The 25,573-nt window shown below is 44.5% G+C and overlaps 1 protein-coding gene across 2 annotated transcripts in view; it reads right to left on the reverse strand.

The window, feature by feature from the left end:
• Positions 1 to 25,573, reverse strand: part of HOPX (HOP homeobox) — a 102,122-nt gene that overhangs the window by 14,316 nt on the left and 62,233 nt on the right. For both annotated transcript variants that reach the window (XM_069236618.1, XM_069236622.1), the window contains exon 4: positions 12,960 to 13,142. In XM_069236618.1, the coding sequence (XP_069092719.1) occupies positions 12,960 to 13,127 (168 nt within the window). In that variant the 5' untranslated portion in view covers positions 13,128 to 13,142. The remainder of the gene's footprint in view (positions 1 to 12,959; positions 13,143 to 25,573) is intronic.

The raw sequence follows: 25,573 nt of genomic DNA on the forward strand, positions 1-25,573 counted from the left end.
TGGTTCCCTGGCCAGAGCACCTTTTCCTTTAATGAGGTAGTGCCTCAAGAGAGTTTCTAGAGCCTTGCGAAGGAGATCACCACCGCGAGCTGGGCAGCTCTTGTTTGCGAGGCATGCCCGCATTGTGTGGTACTGTGTGACCACGGGGCGCAGAAGAACAAAATCCGGAGCGATCGCGCTCCACTGAGTGCCCCCTGGGTCTGGAGCACTGTAGAGCATTCCCCCGGGCCACCAGCCGGCACCTTTTATGGTGCCATAATCCCTGTGGCCCCCGAAGATGGAGTTGGAGTAGGGCGGAGCAGGGATCACAACGTTGCCTCTGTGGGCTGCCCCTGTCGGTGGAACGAGAAAAAGAGGCTCGCCCACCAGGTGGCACTGTTAGAGTGGGAGATGTGCGGTCTCCTAGGACAGAGGCAGCAGGAGCCGCCCGGCCGAGTTCCTCACCCTTGAGGGCAGGTTGCACCAGGAAGGTAGTACTTTGAGGGCAGGTAGCAGCTGTGTCGCGTGCCCACGGGCAGCTGCATGGTAGTTTCTTTTCCTCCTTTAGCGTAGAGAGACAGGGCTGGCAGGCACCACCACTCCCTCCTCCACAGTTACAGCACGCAGGTCTTGTGAAAGCAACTCTTCCCCCCGGTAAAAAAAAACAGGGTCGTTACCCTGGATTGCAAAATCATCGTAATTATGATGTTAGTTCTTCTTGTGACATGTTCCTATTATGGGATCCTATGATGGTAGGATTAGGTTGATGTGGTCTTGTGACTTGCCATGTGCTTTCTGCTTGCTGACATGTTTACTATGGCACATGCATTTATGCTAATCTGTTTCTTATGACTTGCCATGCATTTGCTTATGTTCCTTTTATGGGCATTCCATGCTAATCTGTTTTTATGACTTGCCATATGTATTTCCTAATGTTCCTTTTATGGGAATTTAAGATGATTTTATGATAAGTCCCTTTATTTAGTAATGTTTTCCTGACTACTGCTTATGTTGCAGAATAATCAGTAGCCTATGTGTTTTATGTGGCTCATAGGTCATAATCGTACTGTGTAATGTTCTGACGACTGCTTGGGTAGCAGGGTATTACTGACATGTGTTTGGTCTAATGATGTTGTGTACAATACAGTTTATTTTTATATAATTTGGTGTTGTGTTTCCTTTGTGGTGGGGATAGTGCGTCACGTGTGTTGTGCAAGCGCTTTACACATTTCCTCCGGGTTAGGGCTGACTGCTTGTGTCAAGCTGCCCAGGGGGTGAGCAGGGGTTATTCTGGGTGTGTAAGCCTGAGCCCTGACTAAAGTGGGTGGGTTCTGCCTGGCTTAGGTGCATACCCTAGCAGCCAGAAACCCAATTTTTAACAGGTACAATATCTAGTGTAAACACAAGGGAATCCTTTATCTTAATTTCATTCTGGACATATAGGTTATGTTCAAAATGCAGATAATCCACATTCTTAGTCCTCATCATTCCCCAAACTGAGTTCCTCGATATGGAGCAAAGCCTGCAATTAAAATCCCCTCCCCATATTACCACCTGGTAACTTTTTATTTCACCTAATACTTTGCTAAACATCTGATCAAATCGGTGTACTATTTATGTGTTGTAACAATTGAAATTATTGTGATAGAAATTATGAATGACAATTAGAACATTGGTATGCTGGAAGCTCCATTGAAAACAATGGAGTGCATCGGGTTTCCCATGTCTGGTAGAAGGCTGGAGCTCCAACATTCCAATGTTGTCATTCACATTTGTTACTGTGAACAAGGGCCTCATGGAGCCCGACTGGATTTCAATCCTCTCAAGCTCTCTGAGGCCTGTGTTTTATTTACTAGAACATTCTGGCCTCAAATGGCGGAATGCTCTAATAGTCGTATAGCCCTCTGGAGCTGGGCTATACCAGCAAAGCTAGAGCAGGCCTTTAATGGCTAGTTTGGCCCACTACGATGGGCTATAAGGCTATATTAGCTTATTGTGAGCACAAGATAAACACAATTTGAAAATGTAGTGAATCACAATATGTTATGGCGATCCTAATAGCTAAGAAACAAAGACCAAAGAGGTATGCACCCTGTCCAAGTAGGGACCACAATGCTAGTCAGTGTAAGTCACAACACAACAAAATTATCCTGTGCTCACCCTCCGGTAGCTTGGCACAGAGCAGGCAGGCTTAACTTAGAAGGCAATGTGTAAGGTATTTGTGCAATAACTCATATAGTAGCACAGTGAAAACGCCACAAAAAGTACTCCGCACCAACTCAGGAAAACAGATAATATTGATCTGAATAAAATAAGACCAAAATGTCAAGAATCCAAGATACACAAGTAAAAGATATGAAGTTTGCAAGATTAACTCTTATTATAGCACTTAAAAACACAATAGCTCCAACTGGGGCAATTATGACATCGTTCCCAATAGCCCAACATTACTTGCGGGAGAGTATGGGCCAGCCACGAGTTTCAGACCCAAGCACAGTACTTTTGATAAACAAGCAAACAAAGACATAGCACTGAGTTGGGGAGATGAGGCATTGCTGGGGCAGGTGCGGCATCGGTTCCTGGCTGCGGCCGGGGAGGTGAGGCATCGGTTCCATCCGGTTGCAGGGAGATGATGCGACATTGGTGGTGAGGTCGCGGTTTATTGTGACCCGGTGGGGTCGATGAGTCCTCCAGGTCAAGACGTGATGTGTTGACTTCGGAGTATCGTGATCACACAATGGGACTTCAGCAGCATTGCGGCAATGACGCACTTCCGTTGCAGGCCACAGTTGTTGTGTTCAGCAAGGACCACTGAACCAGAGCAGACAGCGGCATGTCGTTGGACAGCAGTGCCCATTCTGGAGTCGATGAAGTCGGTGGACTAGCTAAGAGCTAGTAGATGAAGTCTTTGTTGGCCCTGAGACTTTGGAACAGGAGGCAAGCTCAATCCAAGTCTTTGGAAAGCACTTGTGTAGGAAGGCAGAGACCTTCCAGCAGAGTCAGAGGGGCAACAAGCAGGATAGCAGTCCTTCCAGAAAAGCAGTCCAGATTAGTCCTTTGGGCAGCTCAGCAGTCCTTCTGACAGAGTCCAGTTGTAGATCCAGAAGTGTCTGATTTGGTGGGGTCACCCACTTAGTATGTATACCCAAAAGCACCCAGTATGTATACTCTGAAGGAAACTTCAAAGAGTGGTTTTGAAGTGCACAAGTTCCCCTTTAAACCCAGCCCTGTTTCCCAGGAGCCCTGTGGGGAGTTGTTATTCCACTGTGTGAGGGCAGGCCACTGGCCTTTGACGTGTAAGAGAGAGAGAGACCCTCCACCCTTACTGCCCAGAGAAAACCATCTGTAAGCAGATGAATACAGATGCAGCTGAGTGCCCTGTGTTTATGGCTGTCTGGGTGGAATGCACAAGGGGAGCTGTCACCCAGCATAGACCAGACGTGGATTGGAGACGGGCTGTAAGGTACAGATGGCAGGACGTGCAGAGAAATGCCATCTTTTCCAAAGTGGCATTTCTGAAACAGTAAGTATGATTTCTTTCTACCATTCCAACCATACTCAATATGACAGGTCTCTTCCTCTCAGATCAGAAATTACCACTTAAAAGCATAGAAGGGAATTCCTATTGCTGGCCTATGAGAGGAGTGGGTCTCACAGTAGTGAAAAACAACTTTGGGAGCTTTTCACTACAGGATACATAAAATGGATAAGTACATGTCCTGCCTTTTACTTACATAGCACCCTGCCCTATGGGTTACCTAGGGCCGACCTTAGGGGTGACTTATATGGAAGAAAAGGGTAATTTAAGGCTTGGCAAGTAGTTTTAAATGCCTAGTCGAAGTGGTAGTGAAACTGCACACACAGGCCTAGCAATGGCAGACCTGAGACATGGTTAAGGGGCTACTTATGTGGGTGGCACAATCAGTGCTGCAGGCCCAATAGTAGTATTTAATTTACAGGCCCTGAGCACATCTAGTGCACTTTACTAGGAACTTATTGGTAAATTAAATATGCCAATTTGGTACGAGCCAATGTTATCATGTTTTATGGTGAGATCACTTTTTCACTGGTTAGCCGTGAGAAAATGCCCAGATCCTTAAGGCCAACAAAAATGAGATCAGAAAAAGGGGAGGAGGAAGGAAAAATGTTTGGGGTGAGCCTTAAGAGAGGGCCATTTTCCAACACAACCCACTCTAGAAGGGACTGCTGACCTAGAAACAAAACCATCAATATGTACAGTGTCACAGACCCAGTTCTCCTGCATAAAAACAATCTAGTACTGCTTTATCAAGTTGTTCCAATCTGAATCCTTAGGCTTACTCACCAAACCAGCTACATTCCAAAACAAACGTACCCGATCTACATCAGATTCTGCTGACTTCACTGGTGGGGGTGTGAATATGGTCAACATGATTTTTAGACCACAGATCTCTCCTTATGTTGTACACTTGTGCCCTAAGGTAACTCTAATTCACACCCTCGCCATGCACTGTTAACTACCCCACAAATTACAGCACTCATGACATCTTTGATAACACCATTGATAATGTCACTAACATCTGCAGTATAATTATTGATCAGATAACTGTGCATGGCGGGGTGTGAGTTATAGTTACCTTAGGGCTCGAGTTATAGTTACTTTAGATAACTCTAACTATAGCAGGTGAATTTCTATTGTTTGGTACATTTAAAATGTAAGCCTTACTATAAGGTCCCTGTAACCTTTGGTTTTTTAAGTGGATATATTTATATGTGGATTTTATTTATATGTATATAGTCTTTTTGGGGATTATCTGCAAACACCCCCTCTTTTATTTTTTGTTAAACCTTTTCTGTTTTCCCACCCCCTATGTTTTAACTCCTACCTCTTCCTGCACTTTAACCCTAAAAACACCTTACCTCCCTTTACCTCTACTGCCCAAATGCCTAAAATGTCCTATATGTATTTAAATCTACCTGTCCCGGAACCCTACAAACCTCTTCCATCCCTTTACCTCTACCCAGCTCTGAACCCTAAAACCCCTTACCACCCTTTACCACTACCCACACCTGTACCTTAAAAAGCCATTACTTCTCTTTATCACTACTCATCCATGACCCCGAAAACATCTTTCCACCCCTACCACTACCCATGCCTAAATCCTATCAATCCCTTTAAAACACTTACTACCCTGTACTTTACCCACCCGTGAATCCTAAAACACCTTTACAAGGCTCACTTCTGTGCACCTTTACCCAGCCCTGAACCCTATAAATCCCTTTAAAACCCTTACAAACCCGAACCCATACCCATCCCATAACCCTTTAATTCCACATTTTTAAAAAACATTTAATTATGACATTACCTCATAGGTAAGTTTTTTTAAGTACCATAAAAAAGACCTCCATTGAAGGTTCTGAGGGGTAAAGACTATGGGGTAAAGACTGTATACACTTTTTGGGCATGACAAATGGCATGATCTAGGATTGGCTAGGGTGGTTCCACGTCCTCCCATCCTACTGCCTTCAAGTACTACTTAATTTAGTGTGGGGACGCTGCATATATGTTCACAAAGTGCATTATCAGTAGACCGAAGCTAGAGGGCAAGGACCAGAACCCATGATCTATACATCCTTGATCTTCTTTCATGATTTATGTACTAGAGCCAAGAAGGAAGGTGTACCAAGCTAAGATCCAATTAAACAAGAAACATTACTAATAATCTGCAGAGCATCCCTGAGATTTCTAAGGACATCTCACCTTTAGCAGCATCTATGATAAATGTTGTTGTTTGCCATTTTATCAGTAAAAGCAGGTCAAATTCAGACACTGGGATATGTGCTCAGGAAAATATTGGAGGGGGTAATTTGACAACACAGGCTTCATATTCTTCAATCTTCTGTAACCAGCCTCAATTCATGGGATCCTACGAGTTATTCCTACAGATCAGAGCAGATTAATAAAGAAGAAACCCAAAATTCACACTATGTAAGCCAAACTAAAAATAAGCCAACTGAATCGGGAACAGTGGTTGTCACAACATTATTCTAGAATAAATAACTCCTCTATTTGGTTTAGAGAAAAACTCTGTTTTTGAGAGTGTTCTGCTGGCAAGTTCTGTGCCAATTAAAAAAAAAGCTAAAGTTGTATACCAAGTCTAAGGCTCTGATTTACTAATGCTTTACCCTGGGTCTGTGTTATTTTCATACCACAAACTGCCCAAAGCCTAGTGGTGGTATATACTTTCCAACTCAAATCAGAACTTGCATTGGAATGTTGGCCAAAGTAAAGCAGAGATATGCCCTACCTTGCATCAAGGGGGCATTTCACTGGTGATACATGGGTGTTTCAATGCAATCACCCATGGGTTTTGACACAAATCCCCATTTACTAAAAATTGTAGACAAAGATTTTCGTCAAAACCTTACGCCTTCTCAAGGCAGGCATAATGATGAAGAAATTGTTTTTCTTCATACTTTTCAAACGTGCATGTGTGCTGTAATCCACAGCACACATTGAAAGTGGGAAACGTATTAAAGCATAGTTCTAATACTAGAATAGAAGGCTCCCCTTCTAGTGCAGGGATAAAGACTAATTATTATCTTTACTTATTTAATTGAAGGACTCAGTAAAAAACGGGGGAAACGTTATCATTAGTAGTTCTTGGTACCACTTGGTAAAGTAGGTAAACATTTTATATAGTTTTTATAGGTTTTATATATTCATAATAATAATCTTCATAGATATTGTGGTGAACCTTAAGGTGGTTGTTTTTTGTGTGAATAAAGAACAGCTCTAAATTAATAAATGCAGGCAACAAATGATATAAACAACCAAACTGGTTCTTTGAGGAGTTTGTTTAGGTAAAGAAGACAAGGGAGATAAGAAAGATGGCTGCACAAAATGTGTGAGCTAGAATTTTCAGCCTTGTATGTGCTCTTTCACAACACATGATCTAATTTTAGGCTACTATTGCTGTGAGCAGCTTCATTTTCATTCTTCCAACTGCTGCTGTTTACATTAGGGACATGCAAATGTAACCAAATATTCAGATCCACTTCTAACACTACCAAGGTACAGCTCGCATGAGAAATTCAAAACGCAGAGGTTAAGTTCGGCACCTGCCTAAAACCCTAAACAAATTGGGTAGTTGACAGGACATTATTAACACGTTCTATCCGGAGGGCTTGTTTGTGTAAAAGGGAGTTCTAATGAAATAGTATTATGAGCCATTTCCATATACCAACAATGGAATTTGAGAAAATGCTATGCTACGTCACTAGGGGCCTGATTTATATATTGGCGGTATGTATAGTCCATCACAACACCCGTCACAGCAGTTTCTGTTAATGCTGTTATAAATTACCGCCTCCCTGCCAGTCATTGATAAATCTGGCTGGCAGTGCTTCCTCCAAGGCAACATAGTAATTTACTCTGTTGCCCTGGCAGACGACCATGGATATAAATCAGGCTCCAAGTAAACAAGACTACTCTAAAATGATGGTTCTAGGTCTCCAAACTAACAGATCTTTCACCATACATTATTTGTTTGAGCCCTGGGCAATGTTGCAATCCCGATGCGCTCTATAGTACCTCATTGGCCACATTTTTGTAAAAAAAATAAAATAAAAAAAAATTGGTGTGTTTGTGTATATATATATATATATATATATATATAAAAACTCACTTTAAAAAACAAAGGTTACAGAGATATTATAGTTAGACTTATCTCAAGTAACTATAAGGTGTGCCCAAAGTTAACAATAACCCACACCCTTGACGTGTGAAGTTTTTACATCAAAGGTTTTACTGCAAATATTACATTGATATTATCAATAATGTTATCAAAGATGTCATGAGCGCCATAATTTGTGGGGTAACTAGCAGTGCATGGCGAGGGCGCGAGTTATAGTTACCTTAGGACACGAGTTATAGTTACTTTAGAGAACTAACTATAACAGGTGAATTTCTATGGTTTTGTACATTTAAAATTGAGCCTAACTATAACGTCCCTGTAACCTTTCATTTTTTAAATTAATTTCTATGTTTTTTAAAATTCTATTTCCTAACTATATCGTCCCTGTAACCTTTGTTTTTTCAGTGAATTTCTATGTTTTTTTTTAACGTAAAGTAAATTTCATTACTATACATCAATCCAACCACCGCCGCGCACAGCCAAAGGCTGTGCAAGACTGTGGTTGACCTAAGGCCTTGCACAGCGAGGGTTGGCCTCAGGACCAACCCCCGCTGCAGTCATTCCACCTACCCACCAAACCCCACGCTGTCAGGATTAGGATTTAACAGTTCCTTCCTTCACTCAATCGGTGATGAATGGCTTAGCGTTTTCAAACAGGGAGGAAACAGGCTGGGTAGTTTTTTGTGTACAGAGGCTTATGTATTAAATAACAAGATATTTCATGCCCTAAAACTTTGAAAGAGATCTTGGACAAAGTTTTGTAATCTCAAATCTGTTGTCTCACACTCGTCAGCAGTTCACTGGAACAACATTCAAGTCTTCCTTAGAAGTTCCAAATTAATTCTGCTTAACAGCAATGCACCCATATATTTTACCATATGACTATACATCATTAAGGATACAATGCTCCCAATATAAGTTTTTATTTACCAAATGCATTCTGGGAGTCCTAGTTCACCTCAGTTGAAAGAATTGAACTAAAATAAAGACTTGTAAAAGAAAATCCAAGTATTACAGCACTGCATCATTGGTCACATTAAGTCATCTGATAACCTTACTTGTGCATAGTCATTTAGTGTCAACATCCACAACTGGCACGTTCACAGCAGAAATACAATTGATGGAGGTGTGACCTTGAGGTTAAGGTGCTCTTTCTGAAGTCGGTTGTGTTCAATTCGGCTCAGAAACACAACAAAACACACAGGCCCTCATTATGAGTTTGGCGGGCGGCCTCATTCGCATGGAAGACCGCCACCCCAGTCTTCCGCCTGCCGGCCCTATAACGAGTTCCCTGCTGGCCCTTAACACTGACACCGGCTCATAATTTATCCAGAGGCAATGCATCGGTGCATCAGGTGCGACAGCACCCATCGCGCTTTTCACAGCCCATAATTCAGGCACTGAAAAAAACGACAGGCCGGTCCAGGGGGGCCAGGGCCCTGTCCAGGGTGGTGGTCCGACTGCGACCGTGAACCTGCCAGTCTAGTGACCTCCAGGGTCATAATGACCCCCATAGTCTTGAAATATTAAATACATTAAAAACTGTCCCATATCTTACTGCATTACATTTACTGTAATGTGATAGTAACACTATTGTTCCTCTACCAAAATGCAAAGGGCCCTTTATTTCTCATATATCAACTGTCGGGTCAGTTACATAATCTAAATTTGACTTGGAACTCTTTTCTCTAAAAGTAACAACTTTGGCTCTCCAATCAGTACGAAAAAGGGAAGGCCCCTGGGCTAGATGGTATCCCAGGTGACTTATATTTGTCTCGACCTACAACTTGGTCTTTATATTTAAATGTGCTCAGTAATGAGATACTGAGGGGTGGTGGACTTCCCCCCCACATGGCAAGGAGCAATCATAGTCCCTATTTTTTAAAAAGAGCCAAGGGAAGAACCATCTAACTATAGGCGAATACGTTTAATTGATGTCAGCCAAAAAATATTCTGTAAACAGGTCCTGATTAGACTACAGACATGGATAGAGGATTCTCATATCCTTTCTGACTTCCAGGCAGGATTTAAGACAGGAATGAGTACAATAGACCAGGCGTTTAGGTTTAATCTCCTTTGCTGGAAATACCGGACACTCAATAAGAGCCACTTGTATGTGGCTTTTATCGACTTAAAAGCTGCCTTTGATATGGTCCCACAAGACTTATTGTGGAATGTTCTGGAGACCTACCAACTTGACAAAGAATTATTGAGATTGATTAGGTACCTTCATGAGGGGACTTACGCCCAGGCACGTTGGTCTCAAGGCGGTGATCTAACAGAAGCTATACCAGTCCACAGGGGGGTCAGGCAGGGGTGTGTTCTGGCCCCCACATTGTTTAATCGCTTTATCAACGATGCGGTGGACCAGTTGATGCATTGTAACCACAATGCTCCAAAGCTAGCAGGAGCCCCTGTTCCCATTTTAATGTTTGCGGATGACACCTTATTGATTTCAAGAACCCCAATGGGCCTACAAAACGAACTTGATGCTTTTTTTAATTTCTGTTCCAAGAGGGGACTTGAAATAAATCTAACTAAATCAAAGTTCATGGTCTTTAACCCGCATAAGTCATTTATGGGGATAATGACTATAGCAGGCCAACCGGTAGAGAGAGTTAGTCAATTTGACTATCTGGGGATTAGATTAGCAGAAGACCAACAGTGGTCGGCACAGATTGGGAAGAGCTTGTCAGTCCTCAGGCAGAGGTCAGCAGTGATAGGGAGGGAAATCGCTAATATTTCGGAAGGGGAGATCTTACCTGCTATTACAGTTTACAAAGCAGCGGCAGTGGCTGCTTCAACTTATGGTGCCGAGCTTTGGGGGCACTGCAATTCTAGGTGTCTGACGACGGTGGAAAACCGCTTCATACGTAATTTCTTGCGGCTGCCGATGAGTACCCCTCTCCTACCCCTTAGATCTGATTTAGCTTTAAACGAGTTTCACAGTGAAATTGCTCTAAGACCTCTTATGTACTGGGTCCGTCTTTGGACTTCCGAATACTTGTCCACCTACCAAACAGCAACAGATGAGTTCCTAGTGGACGACTGTGCATTAAAAATCCCTTGGTTTAAATATATTAGAGATATGAGCAAATGCCTTAAAATGGATGAGGTGTGGAGAGATCCTCGTAATTTGACCAAGAGCGCGTATAACAAGGTGCTACTGGGAGACTATCCTGGTGCAAATTTGGTCCAAAAAAAACCAAGGTAGCAGGACGCTACAGTTTCCGATTATAAATGTAACCCCAAGTTTGAGGCCTATATGGATAATGTAAACCCCCCCCTACATCAAAACCCTCTTTATTAAATTTAGATTAAGGACTCTGCCACTTAAGACATTTACTGCGAGATGGAGCACGGAGGATTGCAATCTGACCTTTTGTCACTTTTGCCAGGAGCAACCAAAGTCCCTCGCACATTTCATGTTTTTCTGTCCTAGATATTTGGTTCCCAGGAAGAAGTGGATCTTTCCTCTATGCAAGTCAATGGGGATAAGGGAATGCAATACATCCTTACGCATCTTGGCAAGTGACACAACTGATAAGGTAGTCTTTGCAGTTGCAAGATACTTGCAAAATGCATGGGCCATAAGAACCAGAGAATCGCTGTGTGTTTTAATAAACTTATTTTTACTTAATGTAGCAGCAGATTAATGACTGGAATTAAGACGCAAAGGCCCATAAGAGTTTAAGACTGATGTCTGTTTTGTATTGTTTTAACAACTATGCCATTTTCCAATTTATTTAAGAAGGAATTTTAGGGTCTCTTAATGTATTATGTGGTATTCCTCGTTTATTTCTTTTGAACTGGTTTACTGTATGATAATGGTATGGTGTCTATTGGATACTTTTATGGCTTTTAGCCGAAATAAAGTTATTTATTGATTGATTGATACTGTAATGTGCAAATTGTACACCGCAACAACTTCAGGCCCTTTAAAGAGTGTGCTTTCTCAGTGTCTTGCACTGAATGCAGCATCGACTAAGGGACAAAATGGTCTAACCAGACTTCAGGAAGTACCCACAGGTACTGGCTGCAATTAGTCACATAGAAATATGTGCAGACAGGACTTTAAGTGGGATGAAAAAAGTGGGACCTCTCTGAAAGTGAAAATGTAAAATACATTTCTCTGATTCCTATAGGTTGCCACCTGACTGGAATTTTGGTTTCTCTCTGAGATGTTATTGCATCTAGATATATAAAACAACTGTAACAAACCTAAAACCTGCCAGTACTATTGGCTTTGCCAATGGTTGTTAGCTGTTTAAGATAAGAGTAACAACAATGATTTGTTATAAATATTTAACACTGCAAATATTTATATTCTGAAATTGTGAGACTGAACTAAATATTATTGAGGCCTGTGCAAGGAGTATTGACCTTCAGTTATGTGTGCTTTATGTTAGATATGCATGCCCTTTTCTCTGCACATCTTGTCCATCTGCATATCTTCAACCTCATCTCTTTCCTCTCTAGCACCCTCTTTTCAGTCTCCCCTGAATGCACTTCCTCACATCTCCCTCACTTCACCACCCCTAAACATTTAGCTCACCCACATTTAAGCATTTTATTTTCTTCTACTTTTGCCTTGTAAATATTTTGACATGTGCGTACCCCCTTCACACATTTACACCTGTGAATGGTGAATGACAGACATCTGGTTTCACGAAGGGAAACAGACTCTGATGCCTGAAACTGTGATGCTGAGTCACTGGCTTACAATGGATACCTCCATAGACCACAATAAAAACGGAGGGGTTTAGAAAGTTAAGCCCTGCGTTGTGCGTCACATTGCAGAAAGTTGATTTACTGCCTGGCTTCCGTCTCTTGCTTCAGGGCGAGAGAGGACAAGCAGCCTGAGACAGAGAGCCCAGACTTAAATACATTGATTTATTTAGAGGTACAATCTTTTCTCTTGTAAACGTGTAGGGATTTCAGAGGGGCGCAGCCCCAGAGCCCTAATGGAGAAACACCCCTGATCATCAGCTTGGGAAGTGTCTGCTTCCTACTTAAGTGTACTTTTGCACCCCTGTCAAGTGAACTCATTGATGTCAAGTAAGCAGGCTCCCATCCCAGTTACATTATTAATAATATTGACTAGAAATGTCTTCAATTTTGTAAAAGTGTAGCAGGGGCCTTAGAAAGGAAAGTAGAAGTGAGGAGAAGAAAAGGCTCAATAAGAGAATAAAGTATAAATGGAGGTTAAGAGTGACAAGAGGCACAAAAAGAGCAGCTACGAGAAGAGAGTGTGGAGAGTAGGTGGGGCAGGTAAAGAAAGGAGGACTATGAAGAGATACGTACAGTTGTTGCTTCTTCTGAGAGCCCAGCTTCAGCTGCAATTAGCATTAAGGTTGCTCCGTTGGGCTGCCGGCTACCATTGCTGAAATTCTTTTCCAAAATTTCCAACTGATCTTCATCAAGATTGAAATCTTCAGTTGGTCGGTACCCCACCTGGTCCTTAGTGCTCATTTTCTAATTCTCAGTCTGAAATAATTGGAAGGATGAAGAAATATATTGTTGGTCATTGCGCTACATGGTAGAAACAAATAATTTAAAGAGAATGGGTGCAGGGTTTGATATTTTGTTTTTTGGATTTAATCTGCAGATCTGGCACGCGAATTCCAATCTGCAGAGTGGGAAGGCTGTGAAAAGATAGTTCATGAGGACTTTGTCCCTCACACATCCGAGAATCCGGAGATAGCAAATCATCTGTATGGGTATCCTACTCCATTCCTAGACTGGTCAACTCACATGATGCCACAGGGTGTCACATGATATCTGCGCCCTTCATGTGGTCACCTGGTGAAGAGCTGGTGATAGAAAGGTAAGCTGAAAACCCCTGCACTGAGTGGTTTTCCAACTATTCTTTGGAGGATCTGAAGTGCTGGTTTCTAATATAGGGTTTGAAAACACCTGAAGACATTGGCCACAAATACAGCTATCTTTTTTTGTTTTAGGATGGAGATGTTGGTGGGGGAAGAGGCAGAAGTGCCTCTCCCCCTCAAAGGCTGCTCCTCCCCTCCTCTGACACAGACATTTTTTTTATTTTTGCAAGAGCTCCCTACGTGGGCTTCTTCTAGGAAACCTAGCGAGTGTGAACGTGTCTGACAGATAAGGGGATACATTTTAATGTTAATGACCAAAAAATATTTGTAATAATGTGTACTCTACTATCTGGGAAGATTTGTACAAGAAAAGGGGGTAGGGGGCTTTTGGATAAGTTTAAATTGTCTTATTGTTGGTGCACTTCTACTGTCTATACAATGTTTTTAGTGTCCTATGGTCACTAGTATTTTTCGTAACCACAATAAAGATCAGTTACAAAAAATGTCTGGAATCTCACAGAGGACTGCAAATACAGGGAGTGCAGAATTATTAGGCAAATGAGTATTTTGACCACATCATCCTCTTTATGCATGTTGTCTTACTCCAAGCTGTATAGGCTCGAAAGCCTACTACCAATTAAGCATATTAGGTGATGTGCATCTCTGTAATGAGAAGGGGTGTGGTCTAATGACATCAACACCCTATATCAGGTGTGCATAATTATTAGGCAACTTCCTTTCCTTTGGCAAAATGGGTCAAAAGAAGGACTTGACAGGCTCAGAAAAGTCAAAAATAGTGAGATATCTTGCAGAGGGATGCAGCACTCTTAAAATTGCAAAGCTTCTGAAGCGTGATCATCGAACAATCAAGCGTTTCATTCAAAATAGTCAACAGGGTCGCAAGAAGCGTGTGGAAAAACCAAGGCGCAAAATAACTGCCCATGAACTGAGAAAAGTCAAGCGTGCAGCTGCCACGATGCCACTTGCCACCAGTTTGGCCATATTTCAGAGCTGCAACATCACTGGAGTGCCCAAAAGCACAAGGTGTGCAATACTCAGAGACATGGCCAAGGTAAGAAAGGCTGAAAGACGACCACCACTGAACAAGACACACAAGCTGAAACGTCAAGACTGGGCCAAGAAATATCTCAAGACTGATTCTTCTAAGGTTTTATGGACTGATGAAATGAGAGTGAGTCTTGATGGGCCAGATGGATGGGCCCGTGGCTGGATTGGTAAAGGGCAGAGAGCTCCAGTCCGACTCAGACGCCAGCAAGGTGGAGGTGGAGTACTGGTTTGGGCTGGTATCATCAAAGATGAGCTTGTGGGGCCTTTTCGGGTTGAGGATGGAGTCAAGCTCAACTCCCAGTCCTACTGCCAGTTCCTGGAAGACACCTTCTTCAAGCAGTGGTACAGGAAGAAGTCTGCATCCTTCAAGAAAAACATGATTTTCATGCAGGACAATGCTCCATCACACGCGTCCAAGTACTCCACAGCGTGGCTGGCAAGAAAGGGTATAAAAGAAGGAAATCTAATGACATGGCCTCCTTGTTCACCTGATCTGAACCCCATTGAGAACCTGTGGTCCATCATCAAATGTGAGATTTACAAGGAGGGAAAACAGTACACCTCTCTGAACAGTGTCTGGGAGGCTGTGGTTGCTGCTGCACGCAATGTTGATGGTGAACAGATCAAAACACTGACAGAATCCATGGATGGCAGGCTTTTGAGTGTCCTTGCAAAGAAAGGTGGCTATATTGGTCACTGATTTGTTTTTGTTTTGTTTTTGAATGTCAGAAATGTATATTTGTGAATGTTGAGATGTTATATTGGTTTCACTGGTAATAATAAATAATTGAAATGGGTATATATTTGTTTTTTGTTAAGTTGCCTAATAATTATGCACAGTAATAGTCACCTGCACACACAGATATCCCCCTAACATAGCTAAAACTAATAACAAACTAAAAACTACTTCCAAAAATATTCAGCTTTGGTATTAATGAGTTTTTTGGGTTCATTGAGAACATGGTTGTTGTTCAATAATAAAATTAATCCTCAAAAATACAACTTGCCTAATAATTCTGCACTCCCTGTACATATGAATCTGGTGCAGCAGGATAATCAATTCTTGACCCGCCCCCCGCACAGCCAGCATAATTCCCAAATGTTTGTATCTGTCCACTGTGTGAAACGCAGTGTGAAGGTTCATAAATGTTACGCAGTTTCCATCTATCACCACCGAAACACTTATTCATAAGCAAACGGGATTTCAAACATTGCTCTTCTGTATCCAGTTCTGTTTCGGTCCAACCGTGCAACCTGCCCAGAATAACCAATTAACCAATCTCCCCCAACCCCCGTCCCTCCCCACAACAACTTAAGTGAGGAGCTTAACAAGAAAATTGGCCTATAAGGGAATGGAAATAGCACAGTCGCATTTTTAAACAACAGGGGCAGAACATCGGAACATTTGAAAAAGTGGGCATCAAAACTACCAAGGACTCTAGCAAAATAAGGGGCCTACGATCTGCATTAGTTTGCTAAAGATTGATCTGAGCGCCATTCAGAACAGGGCCTGGGATATCCTTTCTAGAAGTAAATTCCTTCTCACAGGAAAGGCTGTGATTATACAGTCGGACAAGGACTCATCAAGATTACCTGTAGGTAATCAAGCAAAGAGAAGGCGAGGCATTCATTGTTTTATAATAATTTGGAAGTGGAACTTGTACCCTGGTGTCAGCCATTCCTCTTCGGTTGAGTGGACGGGTAGAATTGAGAGCAGTCAGCTCACTTGCGGATGTGATGTGAACATACGTTGCTGGCTACCTTTCCAGGTCACTGTGCAATAGGAATGGGGAGGAGGGGTGCTATACCAGGGTACCCCAATATGTTGACCAGTTAGCTTTATCCATACAAGGATAATTTCACGTTGACACGAAACAATCATGGGATGCTGTATCGAAACATAAATGCTCTACAAAATGAATGCCATGCTCAATCCTACTTTGGATATACTAGGAGAGGAGAACGTTGGTGTCCATTGGACGGACGCAATGACAGCAGAAATTGAACATTAAGTAGGGGTATTTTCAATCACTTTCCATATCTGGCAGCTTAAAAAGTTTATTTCTGCATCTTATGCAAAGTCGGATATTACACTTGTTAAAAATCATAAATGATAACTTTTACATTGAGAATCTAGCATTGTATTATAGTTATTTTCCTAGCGGTTGAGGAGAAATTTTCTCAATAAATTTAAATAATACAAATAATTTGGTGCACAATAGCAATAGAATTATGCTTGTTTTGGTCACAACGTGTAATATTTATTAGGAAAAATGTAGTCTTCTGTCGGCTTCTACTATGCCTGCAAGCTGAAAGGAAAACTTGTATTATTATTATTTTTGGTGTGGATTCAGTTTTTTGCACTTTAGGTACACTGGTTTGAGGCATCCTTCGGGTTACTGTAAGGAAAACCTTTAGCAATTTTATATCGCTATTAAAAAACTGTAAAACTAGAATTTTTCACAGATGCACTACGCCTTTCAGAAACAGCAAAATATACGTATTTTAGTGTCAGTTTCTTTAGTTAGCCTGCAGTATTAGCATTCACGTGAGAAGCTACATGCGGCACAGCCTATTTTTAGCTTGACCTATTGACCTAACATTGTCTAAGTATTTGTTTTTCATCTGGAAAGCACATCTCTAGTCTGCCACTATGTTTATCTTTAACTGACGCTAAATTTTAGTTCTGAGTTGCAGTAAGCAAAAGAAAAAGACAAGGGCTGGCAAAGAGCGGAATGCACGTGGGCACATTCCCACTTAAGATGGTTTTGGATTTTACATTTGGCGTTTGATAACAGTAAAATGCTTGATGCTAAACATAGCTGCACTCAGAGAGCCTGGAACCGCGGGCTGATTACAGACTAGTGCGGCCTCTGGCAGCAGGGCCCTTTTGCTTGCATTCTCTGGCTGAAGGTGACTTCCTCAGGAGCAGGGTGTTGCGGTTAAAGATGTTCTGTTGTCTCGTTGAAAGGGGCGCCCTATGCATTTTAGGTCATCTCTCTTCGAGGTGAAAGAACGATGAAGAAAATTGCCGGGGGATTTCTGGAACACTTTTAATAAAAGGTTGGAGGGAGACTGTGAAAAATGTAAAGTAGGACACTGGCTCGTTCAGGAAACCTGCTACCCCTTACTCTGAGGCAAGGAATGCTTTCTGGCTTTAGACCCACTCCCGCATTTGCAGGGCACCTCCCACCCCGGCTTTTCAGCTGAAGCCAAGTGAATGCGTGCCTGGGAATGTGCTCGTGTGTCCTGACACACAAGGGGATACCACGCGATCACTAGAGACCTACAACCAGCATGAATGCAGTCCCACCCGCCCTCGCCACCATAGCTGAGCAGACTTTTACAAAGACGAAACAGGAACTCCATTCTTAAGTGCTCTGTATTTCAAGGGGTCGTTCCAATAATTACTTAATTCAAGTACATAACACAAAACAACCTCACATATTGTGCCAATGAAGTCTCCTTAGTAAAGCCTGTGATGTAACAGTTACGCAATTGATGAAGGAGTTCTAGCCATTGCTGCTGGTCCTCTTCCAGGGCAGGTGCTGAGTGAATATTGAACAATCCAGCCTTTTCATCTGATAGGGAAGCACACACAAGGCAGACAAAATCTAAACACTGGTGAAAACATATAAATTCTTATTCAGAGCTGAGAGAGTGGTTACAATATCAAACAGTCACCTATGATATATATATAGATATATATATCCGGTAACTATTGGCGTTTTCCAGGGTAGTGTTTTGTTCCTTTTTTACCTTAACATATATTGCACAGTAAAAGGCTTGATAATGTTTTGGCTTCTGTTTGACTCTCCAAAGGTAGGTTCCTTTTGTTTATTCTTATTACTTTTTGCAGATGATGCAGTACTTATCTCTCAAACTCCGATTGGGCTCCAGCAGTTGGTCTCTCAATGTGTTTTTTGTCTGCCTTGGGACTAAGGAGTAATCTTTATAAAACAAAATGTCATTAGGTGCTACTATCAAAAAGTCTGAAGAGTATTTGGGGTGGCTACATTAAGCTGGAAGAGGTGAACTTCTTTTGATAGCAGTTTTTCATTCCAAATTGAGTTGAACTGAATCTACAAATGCATATTATAGCTAAACTGCAAAAATAAACGGAGGTCTGGTTAGTTTCGCACTGGGGCACGGGGTGTGCACATTCCTTCAAATATATAGACCAAAATGGCCTCGTCAGTTCGTTATGGGGCTAGCATTTGGGGTTAGGTCTCTCTTCACAATAGAATGGGAAAGATAAGGGACTATGTGTGCCCATATCAAAATAACTACCCTTCAGGATCATTAAAAATAATAAGAAGGGCATGGCTTTGAGCACCAAGCTGGCGGTCACACTCTAAGAGTGCTCTGGACCCCTCTGTCATCCACTTCAATTTACTTCTATCAGACTGTTCTATCCATCCCCAACATCTACCTCTTTCGGCCTTTAAACTCCACAGCTGCTATTTTCACCAAGGAGGAGGTACTGCCACCTTAGCTCCTGTGGTCCCCAAGAGGTCCAAGGCCCACCCAAAATGGCAACCGGCACCGACTGATGTCTACCCTTTCCGCCGAGTTATGAAAGGTGCCACACCAACAAGAACTAGGATCTGGCAGGGTGAGAGTGAACCACTCAAGAACCTGTGCAGTGGTAGATTGTTGGGCCCTCCCCCATCTGCCAGTGCCTTTCGGTAGCTCGGGCCTGGACGCATGACCTTGCGGCCTCTGAGGAGGCAATACTGCCCTACTGAGGTGCAAACACGGAGGGAGGTGAGTCTGACTCCCTCCCATTCTCCTCCACTGGAGAGGTCTGAGCTGCGCCCTGCACATGGTTGGGTGGTCAATTCCTTGCAGCTGTCCCGTGCAGCGTCGCGTCCCCCCTGGGCTTGGGGGATGACCTCCTGGGTCACAGAGGGGATCCTACATCTTGGACGGCAGCCGCCAGTGGACACTTGTGCTATACAGGGCCTGCTGGAGACCTGAGGTAAGCTACCTACCGAACTGCTCAGCAGTGGGGCATCCGTCCCCAGGGAGTTGATTTCTCTACTCCCCAGCCAGGTAAAGGGAGCACTCGTGGTCACTTGCACCTCTGCTGACACCACCCCGGGGGGGGGGGGAGAGACGGCAATGACCATATACAGGGCAGTTACCAGGAACTTCCTTCTATGATCATGTGGGCCCCTTGGTGGCCTAGGTGCACGACGGGTGCCACCTCGGGACTCAACTGAACGCTTCACCACAGCCCCTGCCCTCTGGAGGAGCTCCCTCCTCTGTCTACAAGTACTCATCCTATATATATGGAGGGCTCACCCAACTTGGGACGACACCTTAGTGGGAGTCTGGTAGGCAGATGACCTCAAACATCTTTCACCTAGGGTAGCCGCCCACAGAGGAGAAACGCTCTGGCCCCTCTCTTCTTGTGCCACAGTAGGCCTGCATACCACTAACTGCACAGTGCAGCACCATATTGGGGATCATTTGGGGGCCCCCTCTTCTTGCGCTGGCTGTACATGTGCAGAGGCCCCTCTCCCACCCTTTTCTTGGTCCGATGATCTGGGGTCACGACTTCCTTCTAAAGGAGTCAGAAGCCCATCTGGGCCCTGTAGGGTGACTTAAGTAAACTTGGGGCCTATGAGGTCCCTGTCTGGGCCTTCTTTCCTCACTGCCTAACACACGGCCTTCATCCTACCCGGAGTCCAATCAAGGATAGTGCCATAGGGGGTGCCCGTCGGTCCAACTGCGTACAAATTGGAGCACCCATCATATCTGGTCATCCACCCTGGGAGACCCCATCGAGTTCTGAGAGACTGACTGGTCGTGCTGCCGCAAACCTGTAGCAAGCGGGTCGGATCGCCACTGAGGAGAGTACTGGCTGCTTACATTGACCATACATCATGTGAAAAGACAAACACGCCTGCCCTGTGACGTCCTAAATACGAATGGAACAACATACCACCGGTCCTACTATTGGACAGCCTGGAGGTGCCGGCGCAGAACAGTCCCAATCCTCCGATGGTGACCTCGCAGCCATTCTTCAAGCTATTAAGGCCAAGATCGGGAAGGTGTGTGTTGACGTTGGCCTACTTCGTCAGGACCTCTGCTAGACCATGGCCAGGATCACCTAAGCCAAAACCCCGAATATCCACAGTGGAGGACGATGTAGCTACTCTCAAATACCAGATGTCCAGCCTCTTTGGGTATACAAAGGAGCTGCACAGCAACGCCGAGGATGCAGACAACTGCTCCCGGCTACACAATGTGCGAGTGCTGGGTATCCCTGACGGCACAGAATCACAACAAGTCACTGACTTTCTTGAAACTTGGATCAAATCCTGGATGCCCCTGGACCAACTGTCATCCTGGTTTGCAATAGAGAGGGCCCACAGAGCTCTGACCCCCAAACCACCCCTGGGTGCATCTCCCAGACTGGTGATTGCCTGGATTCTCAACTTCAGAGACAGAGACACCATTCTTAGAGAGTCCCGCTCTCGAGCTCATCTCATTTTGGGGATGCCAAGGATCTTCTTTTCCCTGAGTACACCTGGGAGTTTCAGCAACAATATCGATCTTACCTGGAGGTCAAACAGAAGCTCAGGGCGAAGAGCCTTCAATATCACTTCCCCTTTCCTGCCAGGCTCCATGCTAACAAATTCCACTTCTTCAATACCCTAGAAGCAGCCTCATTCTAGCTTACGGAGAAATGTCTGCTACGTGCTCCGGTGGATATTTCTCATTAGGAATCTTGCATCACTGGGTCAAACAGGACTAAACTGGCGCCCAAACGAATAAGATACCGAACTCACCCATGTAAAAGTTACTACACCCCATGCTCCAAATCCTCTTTGCAATGCATGGAGCACAAGGACCCTTTAAGAGATGTGTCACCATGACATACAGTGGACCAAGCAGAGACAGATCTTTCTATAATGTGCAGTCTATAATGTGCATTAATTGCTGAGTTGCGGCGCAAAGGCATGCATACTCATCTCTTCCTAAGACACCTTTGATGGCCGATGCTGATCCTTGAATGAAAAGGGGTCCACCACTCCAATTTCATTTTTGTTTTGTTTTGTACCTGTGTTTTCTTCTTTACAGGCGACAGATGCTTCCTGAGTGGAAGTATGGGGTGGGGTGAAAGTTGGGGGTTGGGATTCAGTATAATGTTGATGTTCATTTTAAAGGTAGTTCTGTTATGTTCAACTGTTTGCTTAATTGTGTTTCACTGCACTTGGACATACATCTGCAACACACCCAACACAATGCACACAGGAACACGGCTCTTTATTTCACACGGCAGGCACATACATCGGGCCGAGCATAAGAGGCTGATCTATCTTCCCTCATCTTGATCGCCACTAGGCCCCAATGTCTTCATGATGATGTCATTTTGAATTTTGTTCTGGAATATTAATAGGTTTTTGGACCATGTGAAGCGCACAGCAGTCCTCGGCCTCGCTGATCAAAACTTTTCTGAGGTTTTATTACTCCAAGAGACCCATCTCCTGGGTAACAATTGCCCCTGCCTGGTGTGTAGAGGTTACTCCTCCGGGTCTTGTGGGATGTTCTGTTGTGCGGATCCTTCCCCTTGACAGTCTCTGGCTAACTTCAAGAACCACAGAGTCACTTTCTTGCAATTAACCTAGTAAGTGTCTGTGCCCCTCCGGCGGACTTTACTGCCTGTCTCCATGATCTTTTAAAGATCCTCCTAGACCTCCCAAAGGGACTTACCATAAACGAGGCGATTTGAAGGCAGTGCCCGACCCGGAGGATGATACCGCTGGACCTTCAGGAGCTCGTCATCTCTCTGATTTGACTACCACCCTTGGCCTTTGTGATGCATGTAGGACCTGGAATCCTCGGCGTCTCCATTACACACAGACTTTAGTGACACATCACACCCACTTGGTATAGACCTTATCTATATTCCTGCTCTTGACTGTCACGCTATCTCCCATGCTCAGACTCTTCCCTGGGGAGCATCGGACCATGCGACCCTCCTCCATCTTGGCACTCCCCAGGAAGGTCTGCGTCCCATGTGGTGACTTAACACCTGGTATCTGCAAGACAAATCATATGTCCAGGCTCTTAGCACGATACTCAAAGCCTCCTTCCATAATAATGAGGGCTTTGTTGCCTCTGCTGGCACCCTATGGGCTACCAGTAAGGCGACCCTGAGGGGAACTGCTCGGGGCTGCATTTGGGTGCACAAACGTGCTCATTCCTTGCATATTACTCAGCTAGAGGTATGGGCCCTCTGGTTAGAAGGAAGCTGTGCAGCAAATCCACGGGGTGAAATCTCTTGCCAGCTGTGTACGATATATAAAGAAATGCATCTTCACTCCCTGGAAGCCACCAAATACATATGGTAGGTGTAGGAGGCTGGCCTGGCTTGTAGTGGGTACCAAGGGGTACTTACACCTTGCACCAGGTCCAGGTATCCCTTATTAGTGTAGAGGGGTGTCTAGCAGCTTAGGCTGATAGAAAAGGTAGCTTAGCAGAGCAGCTTAGGCTGAACTAGGAGGCGTGTAAAGCTCCTACTATACCACTGGTGTCATATGCACAATATCATAAGAAAACACAATACACAGATATACTAAAAAATAAAGGTACTTTATTTTTATGACAATATGCCAAAGTATCTCAGTGAGTACCCTCAGTATGAGGAGAGCAAATATACACAAGATATATGTACACAATACCAAAATATGCAGTAATAGCAATAGAAAACAGTGCAAACAATGTATAGTCACAATAGAATGCAATGGGAGCACATAGGTATACGGGCAACACAAACCATATACTCTAGAAGTGGAATGCGAACCACGAATGGACCCCAAACCTATGTGAGCTCGTAGAGGGTCGCTGGGACTGTAAGAAAACAGTGATGGTTAGAAAAATAGCCCACCCCAAGACCCTGAAAAGTGGGTGCAAAGTGCACCTAAGTTCCCCAGAGAGCACAGAAGTCGTGATAGGGGAATTCTGCAAGGAAGACCAACACCAACAATGCAACAATGATGTATTTCCTGACGAGAGTACCTGTGGAACAAGGGGACCAAGTCCAGGAGTCACGATCAAGTCGGGAGTGGGCAGATGCCCAGGAAATGCCAGCTGTGGGTGCAAAGAAGCTGCCACTGGATGGTAGAAGCTGTGGATTCTGCAAGAACGACAAGGGTTACAAACTTCCCCTTTGGAGGATGGATGTCCCACGTCGTGAAGAAGCTTGCAGAGGTGTTTCCGTGCAGAAAGACCGCAAACAAGCCTTGCTAGCTGCAAGGGTCGCGGTTAGGATTTTTGGATGCTGCTGTGGCCCAGGAGGGACCAGGATGTCAATTGCGTGAGGAGACAGAGGGGGCGTCCAGCAAGACAAAGAGCCCACTCAGAAGCAAGCAGCACCCGCAGAAGTGCCGGAACAGGCACTACGAAGTGGAGTGAACCGGAGCTCACCCGAAGTCACAAAGGAGGGTCCCACGACGCCGGAGGACAACTCAGGAGGTCGTGCACTGCAGGTTAGAGTGCCGGGGACCCAGGCTTGGCTGTGCACAAAGGAAATCCTGGAAGAGTGCACAGAAGCCGGAGCAGCTGCAAATCACGTGGTTCCCAACAATGCAGTCTAGCGTGGGGAGGCAAGGACTTACCTCCACCAAACTTGGACTGAAGAGTCACTGGACTGTGGGAGTCACTTGGACAGAGTTGCTGAGTTCAAGGGACCTCGCTCGTCGTGCTGAGAGGAGACCCAGAGGACTGGTGATGCAGTCTTTTGGTGCCTGCGGTTGCAGGGGGAAGATTCAGTCGACCCACAGAAGATTTCTTCGGAGCTTCTAGTGCAGAGAGGAGGCAGACTACCCCCACAGCATGCACCACCAGGAAAACAGTCGAGAAGGTGGCCGGATCAGCGTTACAAGGTCGCAGTAGTCGTCTTTGCTACTTTGTTTCAGTTTTGCAGGCTTCCAGGGCAGTCAGCGGTCGATTCCTTGGCAGAAGGTGAAGAGAGAGATGCAGAGGAACTCTGATGAGCTCTTGCATTCGTTCTCTAAAGAATTCCCCAAAGCAGAGACCCTAAATAGCCAGAAAAGGAGGTTTGGCTACTTAGGAGAGAGGATAGGCTAGCAACACCTGGAGGAGTCTATCAGAAGGAGTCTCTGACGTCACCTGCTGGCACTGGCCACTCAGAGCAGTCCAGTGTGCCAGCAGCACCTCTGTTTCCAAGATGGCAGAGGTCTGGAGCACACTGGAGGAGCAGGTCAGGGGAGTGGTCACTCCCCTTTCCTTTGTCCAGTTTCGCGCCAGAGCAGGGGTGGGGGATCCCTGAACCGGTGTAGACTGGCTTATGCAGAAATGGGCACCATCTGTGCCCATGAAAGCATTTCCAGAGGCTGGGGGAGGCTACTCCTCCCCAACCCTAACACCTTTTTCCAAAGGGAGAGGGTGTAACACCCTCCCTCAGAGGAAGTCCTTTATTCTGCCCTCCTGGGCCAAGCCTGGCTGGACCCCAGGAGGGCAGAAACCTGTCTGAGGGGTTGGCAGCAGCAGCAGCTGCAGTGAAACCCCGGGAAAGGTAGTTTGGCAGTACCCGGATCTGAGCTAGAGACTCGGGGGATCATGGAATTGTCTCCCCAATGCCAAAATGGCATTGGGGTGACAATTCCATGATCTTAGACATGTTACATGGCCATGTTCAGAGTTACCATTGTGACGCTATACATATGTCGTGACATATGTATAGTGCACGCGTGTAATGGTGTCCCCGCACTCACAAAGTCCGGGGAATTTGCCCTGAACAATGTGGGAGCACCTTGGCTAGTGCCAGGGTGCCCACACACTAAGGCCCATATTTATACTTTGTTAGCGCCGCTTTTGCGCCGCTTTTTGACGCAAAATCGGCGCAAACTTTCAAAATACACTTGTATTTTGTAAGTTTGCGCCGATTTTGCGTCAAAAAATGCCGCAAATGCGGCGCTAAAAAAGTATAAATATGGGCCTAAGTAACTTAGCACCCAACCTTTACCAGGTAAAGGTTAGACATAT

The sequence above is a fragment of the Pleurodeles waltl genome, chromosome 1_2 (genome assembly GCF_031143425.1).
Source record: "Pleurodeles waltl isolate 20211129_DDA chromosome 1_2, aPleWal1.hap1.20221129, whole genome shotgun sequence".
In the NCBI taxonomy this organism is placed as follows: domain Eukaryota; kingdom Metazoa; phylum Chordata; class Amphibia; order Caudata; family Salamandridae; genus Pleurodeles; species Pleurodeles waltl.